Source organism: Caenorhabditis briggsae, assembly GCF_000004555.2.
Source record: "Caenorhabditis briggsae complete genome, chrI, whole genome shotgun sequence".
Lineage (NCBI taxonomy): Eukaryota > Metazoa > Nematoda > Chromadorea > Rhabditida > Rhabditidae > Caenorhabditis > Caenorhabditis briggsae.
Window position 1 is genome coordinate 4695064 of NC_013489.2, and position 19918 is coordinate 4714981.

At 37.2% G+C, this 19918-nt stretch overlaps 6 protein-coding genes across 6 annotated transcripts; 3 read left to right on the plus strand and 3 right to left on the minus strand.

Moving 5' to 3' along the window:
• Nucleotides 1–94: 94 nt before the first annotated feature.
• On the plus strand, nucleotides 95–7971 carry Cbr-nekl-1 (the record flags this gene model as incomplete). The annotated part of the gene is made up of 20 exons (XM_045244337.1): nucleotides 95–206; nucleotides 1927–2018; nucleotides 2069–2254; nucleotides 2843–2898; nucleotides 3222–3328; nucleotides 3375–3490; nucleotides 4106–4329; nucleotides 4380–4656; nucleotides 4705–4815; nucleotides 5629–5775; nucleotides 5820–5926; nucleotides 5975–6160; nucleotides 6204–6342; nucleotides 6388–6589; nucleotides 6630–6680; nucleotides 6725–6855; nucleotides 6902–7098; nucleotides 7149–7247; nucleotides 7295–7459; nucleotides 7716–7971. The coding sequence occupies 20 exons, from the start codon at nucleotides 95–97 to the stop codon at nucleotides 7969–7971; spliced, it is 2961 nt and encodes a 986-aa protein (XP_045092544.1).
• Nucleotides 7972–8062: 91 nt separating this feature from the next.
• Nucleotides 8063–11518, minus strand: CBG03975 (the record flags this gene model as incomplete). Its single annotated transcript, XM_045244342.1, has 11 exons — nucleotides 8063–8302; nucleotides 8344–8707; nucleotides 8884–9250; nucleotides 9300–9432; nucleotides 9482–9580; nucleotides 9626–9706; nucleotides 9761–9876; nucleotides 10382–10727; nucleotides 10805–10852; nucleotides 11104–11245; nucleotides 11298–11518. 11 exons carry the CDS (start codon nucleotides 11516–11518, stop codon nucleotides 8063–8065), a joined length of 2157 nt encoding a protein of 718 aa, XP_045092543.1.
• A 2088-nt stretch (nucleotides 11519–13606) lies between these two features.
• CBG03974 lies at nucleotides 13607–14061 on the plus strand (the record flags this gene model as incomplete). Its single annotated transcript, XM_002639340.1, has 2 exons — nucleotides 13607–13817; nucleotides 13871–14061. The coding sequence occupies 2 exons, from the start codon at nucleotides 13607–13609 to the stop codon at nucleotides 14059–14061; spliced, it is 402 nt and encodes a 133-aa protein (XP_002639386.1).
• Nucleotides 14062–14157: 96 nt separating this feature from the next.
• CBG25247 lies at nucleotides 14158–14753 on the minus strand (the record flags this gene model as incomplete). The annotated part of the gene is made up of 3 exons (XM_045244351.1): nucleotides 14158–14385; nucleotides 14475–14633; nucleotides 14676–14753. 3 exons carry the CDS (start codon nucleotides 14751–14753, stop codon nucleotides 14158–14160), a joined length of 465 nt encoding a protein of 154 aa, XP_045098267.1.
• Nucleotides 14754–15128: 375 nt separating this feature from the next.
• Nucleotides 15129–17386, minus strand: CBG03972 (the record flags this gene model as incomplete). Its single annotated transcript, XM_045244354.1, has 2 exons — nucleotides 15129–17290; nucleotides 17344–17386. The coding sequence occupies 2 exons, from the start codon at nucleotides 17384–17386 to the stop codon at nucleotides 15129–15131; spliced, it is 2205 nt and encodes a 734-aa protein (XP_045092542.1).
• A 968-nt stretch (nucleotides 17387–18354) lies between these two features.
• CBG03971 lies at nucleotides 18355–19858 on the plus strand (the record flags this gene model as incomplete). Its single annotated transcript, XM_002639338.1, has 7 exons — nucleotides 18355–18390; nucleotides 18434–18584; nucleotides 18631–18738; nucleotides 18914–19116; nucleotides 19181–19302; nucleotides 19475–19637; nucleotides 19769–19858. 7 exons carry the CDS (start codon nucleotides 18355–18357, stop codon nucleotides 19856–19858), a joined length of 873 nt encoding a protein of 290 aa, XP_002639384.1.
• Nucleotides 19859–19918: the final 60 nt, after the last annotated feature.

Sequence of the window (19918 nt, forward strand, 5' to 3'; positions counted from 1 at the left end):
GGAGGGAATGGAGTGACATGTCGTCAAGGAGACGGCAGGTAACTGCAGGCTCGACTACAACTCGGCGAACAAAACTTGAATTGAATGAATCACGATGAGCACTGTTATACTTTGTCACGCGGAATCGGTGAATCTTGATGCAATTAGAGCATCAGATGCTAATATTATTAGATACAGTGTTACTGTAAAATTGAATGAATTAAAAGGTGAGGATTTTTAGTTGAACATTTTTTCTGTTTTGGTCTTTCATATGCAGGTATGAATTGTTTAATTTTACTCTGAATCTTTCGGAAATTGATTTTTTTCCCAATCTCTGAACCTTCGAATTCCATTTTCCAAAATGTTGAATTCTCTAACCAATTCAGTTTTCAGCTTTCCGAAATCCCAAAACCAACAAAAATCAATATTAAGGAATCTGAAAATTTTGAAACTCGAAGATCTAATCCTATTTTCGAAAAATGCAAAAACTTTTAAGTTTAAAAAAATTGAGAATCAGTAAGGAATCTGAAAGAAATAGATTGAAAGACGCCTGTATTTTTCACGTTTTCAGTACAAAACGAGCCAAAAAGAGGGGTCTTTCCGAAACCGTCGAATAGCAGGAAAACGAGGAGTTTTCAAAAAATTCGTTAAATGCGAAGTTTTTAATCTAGGTCTGTTTAACATACTCCAAAATACTCCAAGAGGTCGGAAAGCTGTCAGACGAGCTCCAGACTCCTGAAGTTGGTCAACATCAATAGAAAAGAACGTTTATTATTAACAAAAAATAAATACAAATGTTAAGTTTCGGAAGTGTACTGATTAGCCAGACTTTCGTCTGTTGATCCCTTTCGCCATGTAGAGGCTCAGTACATGAAAGGGTCCTCCGCCCAGGTCTCCGAGGACCATTGTTGGACCATTTCCAAAGCTCTTTTTCACTAATATAGAAGTCTTGACTACGCTTTTCAAAGATTATGTCATATTCTTTTAAATCTTCGATTGAATCTTTTGCTCAAGGGGGACGTTCAGTGAGAAACACCTAGCCATGAACCCCAAAACATGGCGATCCTTAGGGCCTTCTAGTACTTCTTTCGCATTCGACCAATCGAAAGATCAAAAAGAAAATGAACCAAAAAGAAGCGTAGGCAAAGATTTTTTTACTGTGAAAAAGTGCTAGTGATAATTATCTAGTAATAAAATTCAAAGATTTTGATTCCACAGAAAAAAAAAACCTTTTTTTCAATATGTGGAATTTTTCAAAGTGTACAGAAGAAGGGAGCGTGACGTAGTATTGATTGAATTATTGACTTCTTGTGTAGCGTGAATAAAACAAGTAAATATAGAAAAGATTGAAAATGAAATATAATTTGATGTGACCTTTTGAATAAATAATATCGCCCCGAAGGCGCACCAGTTAGTTGTTTGAAGCGCCGAGGCATGGCAAACAGGCTGGTGTAAAAACTGCAATCGTTGAACTTAAAACTTGAAGCATCCTTGAATGTCGAAACCAACATTTTCTATAAAAAATAATTACCATAACAGAAACCGATCCAAAGCGTCAACTTTGAGCTCAATTATTTCTATTCCTTTGGAAGATATCAAGAAGTGGTTAACTGACAAAACGTTTTATTATGATGAATATTTTGTTAGTTGACCACTTTTTGACTTCTCTTACAGGAAATTATATATGGGCTAAAAGTAGACTGCTTGGGTCGCATTCTATTAGAGAAAATACGGTATTGTTGAAAATCAGCCAGACGACTTCTTAAATTGTGAATAATGCTGAATATAGTTTTGAATTTCTTTTTTGAGATTAGAGTTCAATTTTAAATGGATTAAAGTCATGATTCTCGGGGCGGGCTTTTATTAAATAACCGTATTCACGGTGCCTACCTTTTTGTCTACTTCTGGAATTATGGTCTCAGCCACTTCAAAAAAAAACAATTTCAGCAATGTTGAAACAATATTCTTCTGGGAAAATTCGAAACCTTGGGCTCCATATTCAAAGCCGTGATGCGAAACTTCAAATTTTGGAAGACATGGTTTCTTTGTATCAATTGCCAAAATTGGATTTTCTATTTACGAATTTCAGGAAATCACAAAAGACACATTAGAAGATGCAGGCTCATTTGTGTCCCAATTTTTCCGATGGATGGTTTCAGAAGTTCTCATTGAGGGAGCTTTCATTGATTTTCTATTGACTACACCAATCGAAAACTCTTCTCATTTGTGCTTGGCAGTTCAAAGTGTCAGCAAAAAGAAGGTGTTTACTTCTTCTGTTATTCTCCCTTTTATGTTAGAATAACATATTTCCTCTGATAAAAGCCCACCTAAACCGTCATGTTTGAGCTCAAAAAAGTAGTCAACTAACAAAGTTTTCATTATTATGTAAAAACAATTTTACCAGTTGACCGCTTTTTGATATCTTTCACAGGAATCGAGATATTTGAGCTTGTCGCTTTGGGTGGACTACTATTAGAGGAATTACGGTAGAGACTAACTATTCGGAAGGTGAATTTAGTGTATCTGTTGATTCAATTTAGTTTTCAGATTTCTGGTTACTGCAAAGTACAGTCTTCAATAAAAAATTAATCGTATAATAGATTAAAAAATCAGTTCTAGAAATGCTGTTATTTTAATCAGACTACCTTTTTTGTTTTATGACTGGAGTCTTAACCAAATTAGTTTTGACTTTTTCCGGTTCTCAGTAATAAAAACCGCCTCCGTAGAATTGTTTCTTGAAACTGATTACATATTTTTGATTTATATATTTTATTGTCCAAATCTATCCAGTAATCAGGAACCCGCCTACTTTGTCCAATTAAAATTCCCACCCTTGGTTCTCAAATTCCAAGAAACTTTTCAGATCTCTGTCCGCCTTGTCAGCAGATTTCTGTCATCTGAATTAGCTCCTCACAACAGGTCAGTTGATACACATGGCGTGTCTTGTGTCTAATGAATCTCTTCTCTTTTTTCATCCTTTTTTGCTTCTTAGCAACCGCATCCCCATTTTTTCATTTCTTCTTCTTTCCTTTTTTAGTCTTTTCTTTCTAATGAGCAGGCTTCGATATATGCTCGTTTTGATTCGTTTAGTTCATTCTTTTCTTTTCTTTTTTTTTCTTCTCCCACCTGCTCTCCACAAGCAATCAGTGATTATTTCCTGGCCTACGAAAATCACTATTTTCGTATTTTGTATATATGTGAAGTCTCTATGGGCATTTTTGACAATTCATGTTTTTTTTCAGAAGAATAGTCGACATCTATATCAACAATGAGATAATGATAACGAATCCGAACCCAAGAGCCACGTCGGCTCAGAATCGGTATGAAAGGATACGGACTGTTGGAAAGGGTGAGAAAATGTTGGATGATTCTTAATATCAATGACATGTTTGCAGGTGCCTTCGGGTCAGCAGTATTATATCGTCGAAAAGAGGACAGTTCTTTGGTCATAATCAAGGAGATCAATATGTATGATTTGGATAGTTCACAGAGGAGATTAGCACTGAACGAGGTAGGGATTTTATAATTTGACGTCAGTTTGGAGTTAGAAGTTTTCAAGAGAAACATTTTTGCGATGGAAGTAAATGAACCAGATTAGAATTTCTTTTATGAAACACAACGACCTCTATAAAACTGATTTATTTGTTTATCTTATTCGATTATACACAGGGTGGCGCACAATTACCTGGACTGATAAAAACGGGTATATCTTCAGACATGAGAATCTTGTAAAAACGAGAATTGGTAGAGATGTAATATAGCTTTCGATTCGAAGCTGGTGAAATTTTCAAAGCGATTTCTCGAGTCGATGAATTTCTATGATTGTCCAAAGATGAACGACTTGTGGTTTTCTAGATATGAATCAACTTTTCCAAGCGATAACCCAGCTCAAAGTTGATCAAATAATTTGAAACGGTTTACTGATGAATCGTTTGAATTTTCGCACTCCAAATTTGAGCCCATTATAACGCGTTTCTCAAGTTTTATGCTAGTACAAACTTTAGTTTGGGTAATTATGAGCCACCTTGTCGCTCCTAAGATCCTCCGTTTCCGAACCAGTCAGCCCAACAAAAAATATCAAATGTGCTTCCGTTTTTCTAATAATAAACCAAGTAAAAATTGAAAGGTTTCTCTTCTGTCTCGTATCGAACATCCCAACATCATCGCATATTATGATTCATTTGAAGAAGAAGGAGTTTTGATGATTGAAATGGAATATGCAGACGGTGGAACACTTGCTCAAATGTTGGCAAGAAGTCAGAATCTTCTAGAAGAAGAACAAATTGGAGATATGATGATTCAGATGTGCTCAGCTGTCGCGTATTTGCATGAGAATAGTGTGTTGCATAGGTTTGGTTCTTGATTTCTGTACATCCAGTTCGATGATTTTGATTTTTAAGAGATTTGAAAACAGCCAATGTGTTTTTGACTCGTGATTCCTTCGTAAAAATTGGTGACTTTGGAATTTCAAAAATCATGGGAACAGAAACATTGGCTCAAGGAGCAAAAACAGTTGTGGGGACACCATACTACATATCTCCAGAAATGTGTTCCGGAGTTTCTTATAACGAGAAAAGTGATATGTGGGCACTTGGTTGTATTCTTTATGAGATGTGTTGTCTCAAAAAAGCATTCGAGGGTGATAATCTTCCGGCACTTGTGAATAGTATCATGACCGTAAGTGATCCAAAGTGAAACAAAAAAACAAGAATTCTTGTATTTCAGTGTGCTTACACTCCAGTCAAAGGACCATATTCAACGGAGATGAAAATGGTCATTCGGGAGTTGCTGCAGTTGGATCCTCAGAATCGACCATCTGCCTCACAAGCTCTGAAGGTACGTTTTGAATTTCAAGAAACTTCTAGTTTTCTAAGAAAATACCGAAAAATCTGCATTAAAGGACGCGAGACAGCAAAAACAGGTAGTAGCGGCGCTGTACCCCTGAGCTGCCTGTCGTGAGTTCAACTCCTCATGGGGGTTCTCTAGGCAAAATATCAGGAAAACTTTTTTTTGATGTCTGGCCTCCTTTAAAAGGGATCCACAAACTGTTATGTTCGAGCTAATTTTCATTGGATTCTATGCATGATATATATAGAAAGTATGCCAATTGAAAAATGTTAGTGGTATTTTTATACACAATTCAAAAAATTGCCTCAAGTTTAAAAGTTAGAGGGCCCCGAGAGAATCGAACTTTTGACCTTTCTGCCCAAAACCACCCATCTGACCACCTGCGCCACCGTCCTGTGGGCGCTGCAATAGGTCAAAACAGGCCCGTGGCGCAGTGGGTAAAAGGGTTAGATTTAGTGTGAAGGGTCAAACGTTCGATTCTTTTGGGCTCAAATCCATTGTTGCAAGCTTTTAAGGTATGGAAAACTGATTTTTCGGTGAAAAAACCCCGAAAATTCCAAAAAAAACTGCTTTTCGCTTTTTTTCCCAAAATTTTCTTATAGAAAAAACAACAAATTTTCTGGAATTTTCGGTTGATGTAAGTAAAACCAACGGAAATTCCAATTTTTCTGTCTTTCGAAGCATTGATTTTGATTTGGGTGGCGGAAATTTATGTGGAGAGCTGTAGTGTAAAAATTGAATACAGCCAGATGCAGGCAAAGTAAAGACTTCTATCATAACTAATTTTTTTTCCATTTTCAGATGCTCCGCCCATCAGAAAATCGGCATCGTCACACTTCTGGATCGATGCGATCTTCGACTTCCTTCACAACACTCTACGATCTTCACATTCCCACCATCACCCTCTCACAGATTTCAGACTTGCCTGGACGTATATCAGTGAAACAGGTGTATAATTTAGAAGTTCTGATTATTGTAATCAAATATTTCAGATCGCTTTGAGTAAAACGCATACCATGATTTTGACAAACGACAACGAATTGTTTGGGTTCGGAGATAATTCGTGTGGGCAGTTAGGGCTGGGAAAGTTTACAAAAATGTATGTAAAATTAATTGCAGTTCAAAAATAATAAATGAAGAATTTCAGAGAAAACGGGAATCTGATTGAAAGTTTAAAAGGAAGAGATATCCAATCAGTTGGAGTTGGAAACTATTTCAGTGTGGTTTGCTGTGATAGAGGAACGTTAATGACAATTGGAACTGCAAAGAATTTGGGATTGGGAAAGGAAGCAAAAGATTCAGCGAAACCGGTTCTTCTTGAACAACTTCTAAGGTTTTCTGAACGATTCATAGTCAAATCCATTCAGAATTTTTAGAGAAAACATCAAGGATATTTACTGTGGACATGATCATGTAATAGCAGTTCTAGAAAGTGGAGATTGCCTTGGATGGGGTAGTAATCTGAGTGGACAACTCGGATTATCAACTCTTGAGCATTTCTTCATTCCTACAAAAGTATGATTCACAGTTTTTGGGTGTTTTTGAAAAGTAAATATTCAGATAGCAATGCCAAAAGAGAAGAAAATAGTGTACGGAAAAGCTGGAAAAGATGCGACGATGTTGTTGTCTGATGATGGATGTTTGATTGCAATGGGATCAAATAAACACAATAAACTGAATCTAGCACAGCGAGTTGGTTTCTTTGCGAAGGAGAAAAAGGTGAGTGTTAAGAATTCAACTATCGTTGAGCCAGCTCTTATAGGCAACAACTGATTATGTCAATAAGCCAACGATACTTCAAGGATTCCCAGAACGAGTGGTCGACTTTTCAGTGGGATCTTATCATTCTGGAGGTAATTCAACTTTTCGTTTTCTGATGTTCATGATTTATTTTTAGTAATTTTGGAGTCCGGGCAAGTTATGCTGTTTGGAAAAAATGACAACACAGAACTGGGTCTTGGGCACAATCAGAAAATGGCTGTACGATCAGTAAAACCAGTGAAATCCCTTCTCCATCATGCATGCACGGTAATCTTTTTTTTTTCTTCTTATTTTCCCAGAATCTAATTTTCAGCACGTTCTCTGTGGCGATGGATTTACTCTAGTGAGCACAACTGAGCAGGAGCTTTATTTCTGGGGACGGAAAGATTATACAGAGGAAAATGTACGCATCGATGATTTGGAAGAAACAGTTTGTGATAAGAAAATGAAACGATCTGGGAGTGAGATGTTTGACAAGAATGTGGTCACCCTACCATCTTTGATTCTTAGGTAACTCGATATCAAATCAAAAATCATATATCGATTTCTGATCATTTTAGGCTTCAAGACGCTAAAAGAGAAAAAGGGATTCGACTTTCCGGTTTGGCAGTTTCCGGTCGAAGAGTGCACGTGGCAGTGGATATGTTGGAGGGAAAGAGGTAAAAAACGAAAGAGAAACAAAAACTTTTAAAAATCACTTTTTCAGACTTCCTTCCGCTTTGGCGGAGAGATGTCGAAGTGGGTCGATGCCGACGATAAACGACGAGACTCATACGTGGCTTCGAGAAGAATTCGAACAGGCTGAAGTTATTCCGATTGATGCTTCAAAGCGGAGAGTTCGATTTGACGATTCGTGTGATAAACTGAAAATGTAAGTTAGCCGATTATCCATAATTTTCTAACTACCGAGAACGTCCCCCAAGCCGGCAGCGTTGAGCTCATATATCTTGGTTCCTGTGAAAGATATCAAAACGTTGTCAACTGACAAAAACTTATCTTAATATCAACAATATTTTGTCAGTTAACAACTTTTCGATATCTTTCACATGAACCGAGATAAATTGGCTCAAAGTTATACTTTCGGGGTATCGTTCTATTAGAGTGTTTACGATAACTATACTTTTTAGGAGCTCCACGGCCAAACAAAACTCACTAGTACGGGAAATTGAAGAGTTGAAATCAAAGATCAAAGAACAGGACACGACATTCGAAGGACATCGAAATCAAATGTCTGATCTGGAATCGAAACTACAAGAACTACAAGCCAAACAAGCATTCCTTCGAAAATCGGAACCTCCTCCAGCATATGATCGACGGAATGTGACCTACAACAAACTGTTTCCAGAAAGAGAAAACGCTAGTACAACGTGTGTTATTTTGTAATTTTGTGTCTTGAACTGTCTTCTATGGAATAATAGATTTCTTTGGATCATAAACTATTTATCTGGGTTATTAATTTTATTAACAAAATGACCTATAAAGTTTTCTGAGAACATATAATGGTACAAACACTACAAGTGAATAAAATAAGATCATGAAAAGATAAATGTCGGCAAATGTCTTCTGGAACCAATTCAAATGACGAATATACGGATCCATTTGAATGAGTGGTCCGAATTGCCCTACGAATTCCGTGTGCTTCACCACCAATTCTTTTGGAGAGAATGGAGTTGAATTCAGAAGTTGCGAGAGTTGCTTCGCTTTTTGAGCATAACTAGAATTAGATTTTTAAAACTCAAGATCAAAAATTTTGACCCACCTTTTATCAAACATTATTTTCTGGACCGAATTCACTAGAATTTCTTTTCTGTCCAAATCAAACTTTTGAAGCACAAGAGCTCCACCATGTCTTGCCAACATTGGTGCATTTCTTCCTTGATCCCCGAATATCGGAACAACGATAGCCGGTTTTCCAAGATATGCCAACTCATTCGTACTTCCAAGACCACCATGGGTAAGGAAGGCAGTTACTCGGTCATCATTTAGAAGAGCTGATTGAGGGATCCACTTCAGAAAATGCACATTTTCTACCCCTTCGGCCCATTTAAGGTCATCTGATTCGTATTTCCAAACGAAGGTTACATTTGGGAATTGTTTAATTGTGTCCAGAATCGAATTTCTATAAAAAACCTAGGTTACATAAAAGAGGTATGGACACAGTTACCTCCAATTTTCGGGCATCGTAGATGATTTTACCATCGATCCAAACGAAATTAACATATTGTACTCCCTCTTATTCAGTATTTCTCCTATTTCTTCCGGAAGTTTCTCAGTTTTTATCTTTTCTAAATTCACTGAAATCCCTCCGATTCCAACAGTTTTTTGAATGACTGGACGTGGAAAATCCAGATACTGATTCGATTTGTGAAGAATACAGAAGCCAAGGGGATCAAATCCCTCCAATGACCGATGTTTGCTCCAAGATTTTTCCGATATCTCTCCATTTCTTCGTCGAACAGCACTTCTAGATTTTCAGCCATTACATGCGCGGCTGCCCAATTTGTATATCTTTGGAAAATGTCCATTTTTTCATCAAAATATGCTCCATGAACAGGTACGTAACTCATATCAACTGGCTCTCCAGAATTTCTCACGACTCCTTCGTAATGGGTTGTAGAAGAAGCCAGAATAGTTTTATTGATTCCAAGGGCATCGAAGTAACCTAAAAGAAAAGATTGAAAGATACTGCATCAAACTTCTAAAATCCTCACCTAAACCACAAATAGAAACTGGCTCTGCGATTGCCACATCGAACTTTGTTCTGGAAAGTTCTTCGAAAACTTTCTTGTTAGATGTGAAATCGTCACAATTCGACTTCATCATCTCTAGGAAGAAGACGAAGCACTGAAACAATATAAATATTTAAGTCCTCCGCTAATTGTTTCTCTCTTACAGTCTCAAAATCCACTGGTCTATTTTGAATAGTCCATAGAGGTCTTAAAACTTCATCCATATCAATGCTTTGAATATTCGTCTCATCTTGGTTTGGCTTCTGATAATTTGATTCGGTTTAAATATTCTCAGTGACTGAACTTACATCCACGATGATCACATTTTTTGTGAGTTTGACTCCAATTTCATGTCTCCTTGTGACATCTGCAACTGGAACCAGGAATGTCTGAAATCAAGTTTTACTTGAATAATAAAACATTCAACATTTCATTAAACTTACCACATTATGCCCAGCTTCCGTCAAAGCATCGGCAATATTGCCCATAAACTTGCTGTGACTTCCTCCAAACACTGGTGAATAGACAAGAACATTTAAAGATTTTGAAGGCTTACAGACTGCAATAAGCAGTGCCAAATAGAAAAATAATTTGTAAAACATTGCACCCAACGACCATTTGATGAGATAGTAGACATTTTATTTGAAGCGACTTGACCATTGAACCGATTGCACAACATTGCATTTCGATCAAAGAACCGAGGAAAATATAGAGACAAGAGAAGAAGAAGAGAGGGAAAAGAATCAGAAAAAATAGTTGGTTGGAAAATTCCCATTGTAAGGAAAAATTGAAGTACAGTCTGGAAACCAGAGAAAAATGATGTCATTCTGGAACAATTCTGACATCGATGTCAAAAACCTAATTCGTTATGTGAACCGCTCGTTTATTTAGAATAAATTGACAGACTTACATTAGAACATGGAATATTTATTCTCAAAAATAATGATGACCAGTTAAACGATGGTACGTGGTGTATGCATAAGTATGAGATGGATGATAAAAATAGTTATGATTCGAAACTAGAGCTGGATATGGGTATGGAGCTCCGACTTGAGGTACATAACTTGGAGGAGGATGACTGTAGACTGGAGGATTGAAGTGGTATCCAGGTGGTGGGTGGTGGATCCCTGGACAGAAGTTGTTGAAGGATCCGGCGGGGTGAGGTAAATTGAATTGATGTTCACGACCAGCAAAATATGTATTTGATCCGGAACTGGTTGATCGAACCTGGCAGCAGTTTCCGACAGGAGAGCTATTGCAAGAAGATGGTGTTGGCGCTGGTGGGACGCATATTGGACTGTTGCTATCAGAACTTGCAGTTCGACGGTGGTTAAATCCTTGAGTCGGTGTTGGAGTCAAGATTGGAGGAGTCGGAAGTCGATGGTTTTGAAGCGTAAGTAGCATGGTTTTCTGGATTTCTGATTCGTAAAATCTTTCTTTCCACCATTATTCTTTTGGATTTTGTTCCATTTTTTCGCAAGAACTACCTTTGCATAACCGTTGAGAGATGATTTGATGGAAGCCACTTGAGGATCCTGAATGCTACATTATTTTTTTGTATCAACGAATACAATACCAGAGAAAAAAAAACAAAAAAACTTACGCGATATCTCGAGACGGTAATAAATTTCAAGCAGTCGAATTTGAATTCTTGTGGTGTTCCGTCCAAGTCATACAATCCTTTTTCATTTTTTGTAACTTTCGACACAACAAGAATTGCTTGATATTTATTGCAACTATCCAGCAAAACCGCGTTTTCGCATTCGGTTTTTTGAGAAAGACGAACTTTGAAATCAATTTCCTTTCGCATCAGAGCTGCTCCAGTTTGAATATTTTGCATCATGAAGATGTTTTTGTCACTTGGAACACGATTCAGACTTGATCCATAATCGATCACCCATCTGTTTTTAATTGTGGAGTACTGGTACCTAAAACAAAATTCATAAGGAGAGTTAAAAAAGCTTGAAAGTTTAAACTCACTTTCCCTCGCAGATTTTCTCAAATCGAAGACTCAATTGATAATCGGAAATGACATCCAGTCCAGTAAAACAAAAAGTTGGAATTGGAGAGAAAATTCTGCCAATTGGAGTAAGTCTTTGTTCCATTATAGCAGGATAGAAAGACTCAAACACATCCAAATTTTGAAGAGTGACTCCGATTGGAATGGAAAGAGTTGGAGTATCCGAAGAATAGGCTGACATCTCAGGAGATTAGACTTGACTAGATGAGTGAACGTCCGATGACTGAATGAATGAATAAATGTTTCTCAAATAGGTAAGAAATAGTGGGCGGAGTTAGTGCTAACATTCTATGATCCGCCCCCTGAACATTAGATCCAGATGCATACTTTTGAAAGTATACTTTACTGGATACACAGTACACTCATACACCAGCGTATACTGTAAGTCAGGGGAGAGCATCGGAAAAGTATACAAGAAGTATACTCAGCATACCATTCTTCTGGGAAGCTTTATAGCCGGAGCTAAAAAAAAATAGAAGAAAAGAAATCACTCGATTTACAGAAGCCAAGAGATGCCCTCCAGTAATCCTTTTCGTTTTCGAATTTTCATCCTACAGTAACATTTTTCATATTAGAAATTGTTTCCATACAGTACATCTTCTTCGTTTTCGAATTGTTTTTCTCAGTAATCCATTTCATTTCCCGCGAACTCCCATACAAACCATAGATGTCCGGGTTTTGGATTCCGTATTCTAAGGTAATTATTTTATTCCGTATTTCGTTTCTTTAAAAATGCACTCCGGACATCTCTGATACACACACCAGTGTGTACTGTAAGCCAGGGGAAGGAATCATTTTCATATACTGTATACTGTGCTGTACACAAAACAAGAGATCTACAAAAAATCTACTCACATGGAATGACTCCCAAGTGTTACCCTTGAAAAAAATTGAGACCTATATGGTTCGAAAGAGCGTAAAAAGTTATTTTAGAATCCAAAAGGAATAGTTGATAAACAATTTTTTTGGGGAGTTATGGCCCAAAACGTACCAAAAAATGGCTATATTTTCAAAAAATCATAACTTTGTCTGTTTTTGTTCGTTTGTTTAGATTTAAAAAACAATGAATAGACAATTTATTGATCTTTTGGAAAATTTTTTATTTTTATTTTTTTCTCATTGTTTTTTGAAAAAACCGAAAAATTTTTCAATATCTCAAAAATCCCAAGTTAACTTTTTTTTTATTACGACCATTGAACTCAGCACGTTTGATTTACTATAGAAACATATCAATACCCCGGGGGAAATCATGCTCACACAATTTTTGCCGAAAAATGTCGATTTTTGGCACTTGGCTGCTTTGAATTCGTTGTCCTCGGCGACCGGTATGGTGAGGGGCACATTTGTTTTTGTAAGGGGGCCTAACTTAAAATTCTGTTCAAGCCGTTGATAGAATTAGGTTCTTCTAATTATGTTTAAAAAAGTTTGGCTGTTTTCATCAAGTTTGACCATAGATATGCCCTATTACATGTCAAAATTCACTAAAAATAGGGATTTGGCTGTAATAATCGTAAATATTTTCATTTTTAGGGCCTAACTCGAAATTCTGTTCAAGCCATTGATAGAATTAGGTTCTTCTGATTATGTTTAAAAAAGAGTTTGGCTGTTTTCATCAAGTTTGACCATAGCTATGCCATCAAACGTGCTGAGTTCAATGGTCATAATAAAAAAAGTTAACTTGGGATTTTTGAGATATTGAAAAATTTCTCGGTTTTTTCAAAAAATCAATAATCCAATCAATGAGAAAAAAATCAAAAAAAAAATTTTCCAAAAGATCAATAAATTTTCTATTCATTGTTTTTTTAATCTAAACAAACGAACAAAAACAGACAAAGTTATGATTTTTTGAAACTATAGCCATTTTTTGGTACGTTTTGGGCCATAACTCCCCAAAAAAAATTTTTATCAACTATTCCTCTTGGATTCTAAAATAACTTTTTACGCTCTTTCGAATTATATAGGTCTCAATTTTTTTCAAGGGTAACACTTGGGAGTCATTCCATGTCAGAATATTATTCTTCTGGGAAACTGCAAATAACCGGATCTAAAAATAAGCAGAGAAGACATTCATTGAACCAAAGAAGCCAAGAGATACTGTAGTTTTTGATTTTCATTTAGCTTAAAACAAACTTTTTTCATGTGTCAACCTACATATTATGACGTGTAATTCCGAAGGTTTTTTTCATTACCTCTTTTTTCTTTTACTTTTTAATACTAATCCAATTTTGAATCTCTTACCCCTAACTTCAAAAACACGATTATTTCAGAAATGAAACTTCAACTTTTTGTTCTCCTCTCTACTCTTCTCTTGCTTCTTGTGTCTGCCAAACAGACAAAGATCCCAGAAGACGTTGCAAAAGGAGAACAGTTGGTTCGAAAAGTGTTGAAAGGAATCGAGCTGAGAGATCGTAAGATTGTCGGAAGCGTATTCGAAGACTCCTTCGTTTACGAGGGATGTAAGAATACAAAACTTGGAAAAAGTAAGAAACATCGAGAGGATTTTCTAATTCGAAATTCAAAACTTGATTTTCAGAAGAGGTGATGGATATGATCGGATCTACGGATCTTCCAATGGCCAGAGTTTTGGAGAGCAACACTCAAATTTTGTACATCGGATCCCACAAGTTCGGCACAATTACTACCGATTTTGGAAGATCTACCGAATCAGAATTCGTCGTTTCGAAGAATTGGAAACTTCAATCAGGAAGAATGACTTCTTGTTAGGAATTCAGAAGAAGAATCAGAAAACAGCAATCTTCCAAGTCTTCGTTTTATCAAATAAATTAGTTTATTATGGATATCAGATTTCTATTTTTTTAATCACGACAGAATCTTTTGTCTCATCGAACTTTCCGGAATAACATTGGTATGATCCTGAACGCAGTTGCTCTTCCACGCATGAACCCATCTCCATCTCGATCCAGTTGTCAGTCTGATTCTTTGGAAGTTCGCCAGAACGTCGTGATGCTGACCAAGGTATTCCACATGGATAGTGAATTGAATCCCGTCGTATTGACGAACGATGCGCATAGCATCCAAGAAGGCGTACTGGAAGTTAGAATATTATCTCAAAACTTTAAGAAAAAGCATGCCTTGATGACTGTCCCTGCTGCAAATGTGTTTCTAAACTTTTCCACTTTTGCCAGAAATTCGGCAGCTTCGTAATCATGACGACAATCATCAAAGGTGAATCGGACATCGAAATCATTGAATTCGGTATAGTTTCTTTGATCAAACGCATTCAGAAGCCTCGTGGCAAGTTTCATTGCTAACATATCGTTCACTGGATCAGGCGCCTGAAAATGTATTTCACTGTAAACCAAAAACGATAAACTTACAGAAGTTGCGCCTGGAATTTCAGCATTGGCAGCCTGAAATATAAATCCGAAGAAGAGAAGAAATGGCAATCGAGCCATTTTCCCTGAGAATGTGAAATTTCGGAATTAACATTGTTCTTTTGTAGGTCGGCAAAAATCAAAGAATGGGAGCTGCTCGACTTTCCCATTTTCGCTTGAGAATTGGGTTGAAGTCCCATGAAAAGAAAAGATGACAGATTCAGAAGGATTACTGTAGGGGGAAATATTCGGTAGGGGGAAATATTCAGTTTTTTTGTTTGTGAGCACTTCAAATATATCTTGTGTTATAATCTGGATATTTAAGCTGGGAAGAAAAGTTCATTGAAAGGAAAAAACGAATTGAGATTACTGTGTTGAGAGAAGAAGAAGAAATCAGTGGCATGGTGACATCTGCAATTAAAAAATAATTATATTCAAATCCTCTCTCTTAGTTACCTATTTCCGATGTTTCTTTGTCCTGTGTGAGTGATCGCTTCCCTTGGGAGCTCTGCTGGATTGAACTGCTTTTGATTTCGGTCTCGAACTATCCACATCTTTTTTCGACGCAGTTTTCGTAGGTGGACGACGTTTCGAATCATTTTGAACATTTCGTTTCGATGCAGTTTTCGACGGTCTCGAAGACTTTATTTCTTGTTTTGACACAGATTTTCTAACACTTGGCTGCTGTTCGATTTTCGTTTGTTTAATCGATTTCTTCGACTTCTTTTTCTCCACTGGAGCATCATTGGAAGATGGATAGTACACAGATTTTTGATCAGGCTGCATGGATGGTTTCGAAAGTTCTCCATAGCTCGATTTTCCAGTGTCAAGATACACAGATCTCATCGGAGCTTCCGATGAAATTTGAGGAGGTGCCCTAGTTTCATCCTCGATTTTTATTGACTTTTGAGAAGGAGCTTTCTTCACTTCTTCATCAGATTTTCCTACTCCGTCTGTCATTCGTTTCTCTCTGGCTGTTCTCAAAGATCTCTGCGACGCTGATCTTCTGGCTTGTTGTGAATGACGAGCATCTTTCGAGCATTGTCTCTTTCGGCACCCTTCTTCATTGCAATTGAATCGATCAGAATTGGCATTAGGGGACTGAAACTTTGTAGATTTATTCTGAAATCCATGATCACTTACCACCAGGGGTTTCGGTTCCATCCGTCTCAAGGCATCCGCTCTCAACTTGCTCATTCCACGTTCAGTCTTCTCCACATTTCTACTGCCGGATTTCCGTTCGACCTGATTAGATCTAGCACTTTTTCGTTCGCTGGATCTCCTTTTGTCACTTTCCTCTCGTTTGCTCCCATGAAGACTCTTCTCACTTCCACGATTGCTCACTTTATTATCACGGCTACTCTTTTTTCTATCCAGCTCTTCATTCATATTTTTTTCATACTTTCTACTTCCCTCTCCTTCTTTTCTAGAACTCTTTTTTTTACTCAATGGGGCTCCTTTTTCATCAATCTCATCATATTTATTGCTGCGAGAACTCTTCTTTCGCTCCAAACCACCTCCATCCATTGGTGCCACAGTTGATCTTTTACTTCTGGATCGTTCTTCTTTTGCATTATCCCTGGAACTTTTCTTTCTAGAAGGTTCTCTGTTGTCTCCATCTCTGTCTTTTTTCGATCTGTTACTTTTGGAACTCGGCTTCTTTTCCAACGGAATGACACCTCTTGCTGATTTCTGTGATCCATCTGTCGATCTCTTGCGTCTAGAACCTTTTTCTCTGTTGCTTTTAGAGCTCTTCCTTTCCCCTCGATCTCTGTCATTCTCCTCTCTTCTACTTCTGGATTTCTTTCTATCCAAAGGAACAGGAACAAGAGCTCCCTTACTTTCTCTAGAGCGACCCTTCTCACTGCGAGAATTGTCTCGATGATCCTTTCCGTTTCTTCCATTTTCTTCACGAGAACTCCCCTTTCCACTTCGAGAACTTTTTCTGTCCTCTCGAAGACTATGAGAGCTCTTGTTTTTACTCAAATCCTTTCCGTTTTTTCCAGAACTGTCCCCTCGTTTGCTGCCATGACGACTCTTTTCACTTCCACAATTGCTCATTTTCTTATCACGAGAACTTCCTTTTCCACTTCTAGAACTGTTTCTATCCCGTTTATTTCTGGAACTTTTCTTTTTGCTCAAATCTCGATTGCTTTTTGAACTTCGATTCTTCTCAAGAGCCATCGACTTCTGACTGCGTTTACTATCTCTTTTGCTCCGAGAGCTACCTCTATCATCATCCCTGCGATCCTTATCAATTGGTTTCTGACCTCGAGAACTTCCTCTTTTCGAGTTCCTCTTTTCAGAGGCTTCTTTCCGACTTTTCTTGCTCTTCGAACTGTTACTTTTACTCTTACTTCCCCTCTTCTTCTTTTTATGTTTCTTACTTCGTTTTTGGCTCTTTTTACTTTTCTCACTTTTCACTTTTCTCAACTTTTTCTTGCGTCTTGAACTCGATTTCTTTCCCTTATCACTCCGATTTCTGGAACTTTTCGATCGTTTGGGCCTCTTTGATCTCTTCGATTTTGATCCTCGGTTTCTGAAGTTTTCCCGATGTCCAGCAGTGCAACCGATCGAAATGACGGCTCCAGTGATGGAGGCAGTTGCAGCGAGACACACTTAAAAACAACAAAATTTTTTGAAGATTCCAAAAAAGGTTCTCAAAACTTACAGTAATTCATGACATCTTGCAGTTCTTCCGGCTGCAAACTCATTGTAGTATCGAAATAGAAACTATGAACTGATTTGGGCGTTTGATAACATGGAAAAGTTGGAAGAAAAATCGAGGTGACGTGGAGGTTCGAGCGTTACTCAAGACGCAGTTTTTGAAAATACATGTTTCATTCGCACAGCTTAAGAAAATCAAAAATATGATCAATCTGTGGAAAACTGTTTCTATTTTATACACTAAAACTAATAAGTTTACAGTAACCTAGTTTCATTTTATATTCTCGGAGACAATAAACGAAAGATAATCAGAGCTAGAGACAATCTCGCAAAATCTCCCTTTCCCTACACTAATCCATTGTTTTTCGTTTTCGAATACTTTTCTCTACAGTAATCTTTTTCATTTTCGAGTATTTTCCCCCTACAGTAATCCTTTTTCAATTTTCGAAAAATGTTTCCTTTAGAGTAATCCTTTTTCCTTTTTTATCCCCCTACAGTAATCCATTTCATTTTCGAATATTTTTCCCTGCAGTAATTCTTTCCTTGATGTGATATCTGACAGACGAAAAAGTTTATTAAGTATTTTTACGATGTCTATTTGGGTATACCGTATACTGTACCCTACATGCCTAAATACTGTATATTCCTTGTAATTTTTACAATGATGACTTCAATTGGTTGGTCAATGATTTCCAACAATTAAGGGAAAGTTAAGAAAAAAAAAATCAAAAGTTAAATCAAAAATATATTCTTAAAAACTGACAAAAAATGGGAAAAGGATACACATCTTCCTTATATATAAAACGCTAGACGCGTCTGTCTGTCCCGGTGTCAGACTGTCTACTTTTTAAAAGCTTGGAAAATTAATATGGATTCACGTGACCCTTTAAGAAAAATTAACCTGTAAGAAACAAGGTTAAATCGCGCCGAAGACGCACCAGCTTGCTGGTGAATAATAAAAAGACTTTTCATCTAAAAACTGTTTATTTCTGAAATTTGATAAAAGAAACCAAAAATGAACGAGGATGAGAATAAGGGAATAGTATTTCAAGTAGGTATTCATCCGATGGCTCCACCCATAAAAACATTTTCAGACCGGATATGAACTGCCATCACAGCAACGTGTCATCATGCAAATAGCAAATTTGAGACTTCATGCTTGGGGAGTTTTCAGTAATGTCTACAGAGGAACTCTAGTGTCACCTGGAACTGAACAGGAGATCGCAATTAAGAAAACTTGGCCAAGTGGGATAAATCAATGTATTCTGGAAGATTTTTTTTTATTTTTCAGAGACACCTGAACGCAATTTCGAGTTGCTATTTCTATCAGGAATAAGAAGGAAGCCTCATAAAAATGTAGTTCAAATGCTGTCACGTGGCAATTATTTGAAGGAATACGGTATCTGCAGTCTCATATGATTGTCCATCGTGAAATAAAACCAGTCTTCTTATTGATGTTGATAGGGGAATTTTAAAAAACGCCGACTTCGGAAGTGCCAAGATAGTGCAACGTGGCAGTCACTCAACGTCTTATCAAGTGACTCGATTCTATCGTCCTCCTGAATTACTTTTAGAATCAAAAGAATATTATTGGATGGTTGATGTCTGGAGTGCTGGATGTGTTGTTGGAGAAATGATGAAAGGAAAAGTTTTGTTTCCGAGTACAGCGAGAGATATGATGCTGAAATTGATTGCGCAAGCAATTGGGATTCCATCTCCGAGAGATCATGATTATATGAAAGTCGCAAAGATGATTGATCCAGTTTCAGATGTCAAAGTTATTGGATTCAATGATGTTTTGTGAAAAAATGTATGTCGAAATTATTTTCCCGTTGTACCAGGTCCTAGGCGACGTGAGCCAGGAATGGGCTGATTTCATTGGAGAGATTCTTCGTTACCGTCCTCGTGAGAGACTTCATGGACCAGAACTGCTTGCCCACACCTTCTTCGATCAGATATTCACGTGATCTCATATTTTATGATTTTAAGATCACAGAATCTCTTCACATATTTATTGTCCAAAATTTGCTTTATCCAATGGCCTTCTAGTTTCTCAAGAGATAACTCTGGAGGATTACAAAACAGCACAGTCCATTTTTTTCTAAACTTTATTTCTTCCAAAAAAAAAATTCCAGGCGAAACGACTGTGTAGCTGGAAAACAATATGCGATGTCCGTCCTTCGAAACGAAGTGAAATTCACATTAAAAGATGCTCTCCCGACTCCAGTTCCTGTGGAAAATTCGAAAGAAAATAAAGATTACAAAGAATCGAAAGAAGTGGTGAAAGATGGAAAAGAGGTGAAATTGCCGAGTGCATGTCCTAGCAATACGAATATTACATCTCCAACTGCTGTGGTGTCCCTTAAGAGAACTTTGAATGCTTAATTTTTTTGAATAAAGCTGTTTTTTGAAAATTCCTTTCTAGTCAGACATATTGTTCTAGTACAAAAAAAATCGGAACTGTGGATGAGAAACGCCGGTGGTCTTGTCCGAATTTGCCGAAACGACAACTACCGTAACCTAAAAATAATGTATTTTTCCGTATTTATTTTCTCATTTATCACTGTCCGCCACCTTTT